The sequence below is a fragment of the Lucilia cuprina genome, chromosome 5 (assembly GCF_022045245.1).
Source record: "Lucilia cuprina isolate Lc7/37 chromosome 5, ASM2204524v1, whole genome shotgun sequence".
In the NCBI taxonomy this organism is placed as follows: Eukaryota; Metazoa; Arthropoda; class Insecta; order Diptera; family Calliphoridae; genus Lucilia; species Lucilia cuprina.
In genome coordinates this window covers 21738709-21744272 of record NC_060953.1, presented here as the reverse complement: position 1 = coordinate 21744272, position 5564 = coordinate 21738709, and the positions used below count along the sequence as shown (strand labels likewise).

The 5564-nt window shown below is 29.5% G+C and overlaps 1 protein-coding gene across 1 annotated transcript in view; it reads right to left on the bottom strand.

Moving 5' to 3' along the window:
- Positions 1-1256: 1256 nt before the first annotated feature.
- LOC124420040 overlaps positions 1257-5564 on the bottom strand; it is a 7623-nt gene continuing 3315 nt past the window's right edge. Inside the window, exon 3 of the mRNA XM_046951569.1 lies at positions 1257-1358. Within this exon, the coding sequence (XP_046807525.1) occupies positions 1257-1358 (102 nt within the window). The remainder of the gene's footprint in view (positions 1359-5564) is intronic.

Genomic DNA, 5564 nt, shown 5'->3' with positions numbered 1-5564 from the left:
ACAACACCTCCTTTTTGTGCATACCAAATTTCATTAAAATCGGATTAACCGTTTAGAAGTTACCGAATTATTTCCCTCTTTTTTTTTTCCTATACCACTGTGCGGTGTTTAATTTAATTAACAAAAGGTGTGTTGGGTCCCATGGGTGACCCAACCATTATTTTTTTATTAACAACCAAATGGTTGTTTTAACTTACATCAAAATATACGAACAAAATTCACAAAATGAAAACAAAAACAAAATACACAACTCAATGAATCCAACAGCATCCAAACATACAGAACAAAATACACAGCTGAATAAAACCAAATACATTTACACACACATGTACATATTTTTCCAATATACAGTGTTGTTGTTGCTTATTTAACAAAAATTAGCATTTTTTGATGGTTGTTTCAGATTTTTCCGTTCTCACCGATATCTGGGGTCCTCTAAATTTCAACAGACAGACGGACATGGCTTAATCGACTCCGCTATCTATAAGGATTCAGAATATATATGCTTTATAGGGTCGGAAAATTATATTATAGAAATTACAAACGGAACGAAGGCTATAAAAAGTGTCAATCTTTCTCAGCTGAACGTCCAATAACTCCATTATAAGCCTCAACAGCAGATGTTGTTCTTATATTTTCATTATACACGCTGAATAATTTTACAAACGAAATTAAAAACTGACAAAATTACTTTTTTACTGTTACCTAATTTATTCGCTGATTTTCAAAATATTTTTGAAATGGTAGAAAAATGTTGTTGCTGTCCATTAAAAAAATTCGAGATTTTACATCCTTAAAAGAATTCTTTATTAAATCTGGTGGTAATAACAGTAGTGCTAATACTTTGTGGTAAAGTAATGATGTATTTATAGAAGATCTTAAAAATTCTAAAGAGGTTTTTGTTTTGCTATATTTTTTCTGATAGCTTGGCAAAAATGAAACCTTAATAAAAAATGATTTCAATCCATATGTAAATCGATTGAAAGTAAAAAAGCTTTTATATTGTAGTGTTTGTAATTTTGTAATTCGCGCAAATTTTTTATTTTCAATCCATTTATACAAAGAAACCATTTCAAACATTACAATATAAAAAATTCCACCTATTGACTTAATATAACTTATGCTTTGAAAAAATGTGATGTGTAAAATGTTGAAAGTGTAAAATTTCAAGCGAAATTTTTAATTTTCAACATTACACACATCACATTTTTTCTAAACATAACTTATATTAAAGGTGGTATTAGACGACATGTATTTTACATACGTACTGTCACTTTTTTATCCATATACATACGATTAATAACATTTGCTATCACACCTGACTGTTTTTCCCGTATGACATTTGTAATCAAAGATGTCTTTTTAATGTGTAAAAATTGTTAAAATTATAAATTATTGTATTAAAAATTTAAATACTTACTTTTTCATTTTCATTATTCATTTTCTTTAATTTATTTTTTTTTTTTTTTCAAAAAACATTATTTCACAGCAAAACAGCTGTTTTGTTTATGTTTGCAATACAAAAATAGAGCACGCTCTAATCGAAACAAGTAAGAGTTCTATATTGGGCTGTGCCGAATCTTATATACCCTTCACCATGGCATGTTAAAAAAACAGTCAGTACCGAAAAGTCCTCTTTTACATCACATTCTTCGGGCTCAACATGCTTAAGTTCATGTTTCTATATTCAATATTATAGAAAATTGAAAATAGTACCTTTTGAAAAACGAAAAAGTACCCCAAAGTTCCCTTTTATGAGTTCTCACCTAATTCAGACTCTACACGCCCAATTTCATATTTCTAGGTTTCAATAGTAGAGAAAATTCAAAAAGTACCTTTTAAAAACAAAGAAAATATCAAACAGTTAACTTTTTCCGGTTCTCACCTAATTCCGGCTCTACATACTTAATTTCATGTTTCTAGGTTCAATATTATAGGAAATTCAAAAAGTGCCTTCTAAGAACGAAAAAGTACCAAAAAATCCCCATTGATTTGTTCTCGTGTAATTCGGGCTCTACATACTTAATTTCATGTTTCTAGGTTCAATATTATAGGAAATTCTAAAAGGACCTTTCACAGAACGAACAAATACCAAAAAATCCCCATTGATTTGTTTTCGTGTAATCCGGGCTCTACATACTTTATTTCATGTTTCTGAGTTCATTATTATAGAAAACCTCAAAAGTACTTTCTGAAAAACGAAAAAGTACCAAAAAATTCCTTTTTATAGGTTCTCATCTAATTCCGAATCTACAAACTTAATTTCATGTTCCTCAGTTCAATTTTATAGAATATTCTAAAAGTACCATTTGAAAAACGAAAAAGTACCAAAAAGTTCCCTTTTATGGGTTCTCACCTATTTCAGACTCTACATACTTAATTTCATATTTCTAGGTTCAATATTAGAAAAAATTCCAAAAATACCTTTTAAAAACAAAACAAGTAGGAAAGTATAGTCGGGTATGGCCGACCATATAATACCCTACACCATGAGTATATTTTTAAAATTTTTATTTTTTATAAAGAAACTTTTATGTTGAATATTACCATAATTTATTGATAAAAAGAACTAAAATTTCTAAATAAGGCTTTATATAGGTCAAATATGGGCCGATCCTCGGTAAATTTGGGAAAAGGATATATTTTTAAATAACAGTTAGTTTTGTTGAGTTTCATTGCGATACAAATGGTTACAAGTCAATTTTAGACGTTTAAGACATTTTTTGAAGGGGTGTTTGTATGGGGGCTAGGGTCAAATAAGGGCCGATCCTTACCAAAATCTGCAGTGTCATTTATACTTATACAAAACTTATTTGTGCCAATTTTTAGAGAGATAATAGAATATTTGACGTAATTATGGAATAAAAAGTTCAAATCGGGAGGTACGGTTGTATGGGGGCTAGGTGAAATAATGGACCGATTTCAACCATTTTCAACCAAAAAGCTCAATTTAATGGCTTCTTACTTAAACCAGGCTCCACATAATTAATTTCATGTTTCTAGCCAATAACAACACATTAGTGCTGCTCTCGCTCTGCCTTGTTTTTATAAACAAGAGTACAATAACAAAATTTACCGTATGATTATGCATTTTATTTTTTGTAATTTCTGTTTGAGCATGAATAAAAAAATCTCAAATTTTGTGTTAATTTTCAGAGGTTGTCTCTGATTTTTGCTCATATCTTCGGTATTTATGGACCGATTTTGCTGAATTATAAGCCATAAGGCCCTATTTGGGGGGTACGGTGTATGGGGGCTAGTCGAAATAATGGACCGATTTTTACCATTTTCAATAGGCTTCGTCCTTGGGCCAAAAGAAGCATGTGTGCCAAATTTCATCCAATTATCTTCTAAATTGCGACCTGTACCTTGCGCACAAGGTTTACATGGACAGCCAGCCGGCCAGACGGACGGACATAGCTTAATCGACTCAGAAAATGATTCTAAGCCGATTGGTATACTTTAAGGTGCGTATAGGACGAATATTTTTGTATGTTACAAACATCAACACAAATCCAATATACCCTCCCCACTAAAGTGGTGTAGGGTATAACTATTATTAATTTCCACTATAGTTAAAAAACATTTAGTAACAGGTTTAAATATTAAAGTTCTTTTTAAAAAGAACCGAGTTATTGTTTGATTATGATTATGGAACATACAATTTTGTACAAAAATTTAAAACACTAAGGATGAGTAAAGAAATAAGTCCTGTTTAATAGTTATTTTAAGTTTTTTGCAATATATTTCCCATTTGTTCCTGTAGGTCAATTCATTAATCTATGTAACTACTCTCATGGTTTTGCAATTTTTAACATTGTTCAGGAAAAAAATATGATAAAATTAAGTTATAATTATTGAAATATATATTAAAAAAATATTAATCTTAAACATTTTTTATGCAAATTTTAATTTTTTTCAGGAAAAAAATATGATAAAATTAAGTTATAATTATTGAAATATATATTAAAAATATATTAATCTTAAACATTTTTTATGCAAATTTAATTTTTATACCCTACACCACTATAGTGGGGAGGGTATTATACGTTTGTGCTGATGTTTGTAACATACAAAAATATTGGTCCAATACCCACCTTAAAGTATACCGATCGATTCAGAATCATTTTTTGAGTCGATTAAGACATGTCCGTCCGTCCGTCCGTCTGTCCGGCTGGCTGGCTGTCCATGTAAACCTTGTGCGCAAGGTACAGGCCGCAATTTTCAAGATAATTTGATGAAATTTGGACCAAGCATGTTTTTTGGCACAAGGACGAAGCCTATTGAAAATGGTTGAAATCGGTCCATTATTTCACCTAGCCCCCATACAACCGTACCTCCCGATTTGAACTTTTTATGCTATAATTACGTCAAATATTCTGCTATCTCTCTAAAAATTGGCACAAATAAGTTTTATATAAGTATAAATGATACTGCAGATTTTCGTAAGGATCGGCCTATATTTGACCCTAGCCCCCATACAAACCCCCCTTCAAAAAATTACTTAAACGTCTAAAATTGACTTGTAACCATTTGTATCGCAATGAAACTCAACAAAACTAACTGTTATTTAGAAATATATCCTTTTCACAAATTTACCGAGGATCGGCCCTATATTTGACCTATATAAAGCCTCATTTAGAAATTTTTGTTTTTTATCAATAAATGGCTAAAATATTTTGGAATTATTGTAATATTCAACATAAAAGTTTCTTTACAAAAAATAAAAATTTTATAAAAGTAAAAATTGTAAAAATATACTCATAGTGTAGGGTATCATATGGTCGGCCATGCCCGACTATACTTTCCTACTTGTTTTAAGTTAAATTAAAATCTATCATAAAATATAGTTAATACTATAATTAAATTAAAATTTCCTTACAAATATTCTTGAACAATTTAAAAGAAAAATAAATCAAATTAATCTAATACTATTCAAATTATACAAGTCAAAATTAGGTACTACAAAGGCACAAAACTATGTATCGATATGTCTATATTAAATGAGAATGTGGTATTAAGGGATTTTCAAAAATGAACTTTTCATGGAACTGTGACTAATAATAGCATAGAATGTCAAATAATTTTGCGGTTCTTTTCAATTACTTACCCTTAACGTAAGAATGTTCTACACATTAAAATGATAAATAATTTACAGCTTAAGCCAAACCATCGTAAGAGGAAACAGTAGTTTGTTCTAAAATATAGTATACCATTACAAAATCACGTTCTTATTTGAATGAAAATGGTATGCGAATGTTAAAAGGATTATGAAAAATAATTTTACTACAAAACGGTTATTCGTTTCAGTATTCAGGGTTGTTCACAATGGAGTTTGCGCACAGATAACATCGGAAAGTAACAAGAACAAGGGTAAATAGTAGTTACCAATTTCGCCACAGAAAAATTTAATTAAAAAAGTATTAAAAAAATACTTAAAAATATTAATAAGATATAAATAAAATAGAAACCATATCCAGTAGCATATCAACATATAAAAGAGTAAGTATGAAAAAATGTAGTGCTAAATAAAAAAAACATGTGTATATGAATGTATGTTTTAA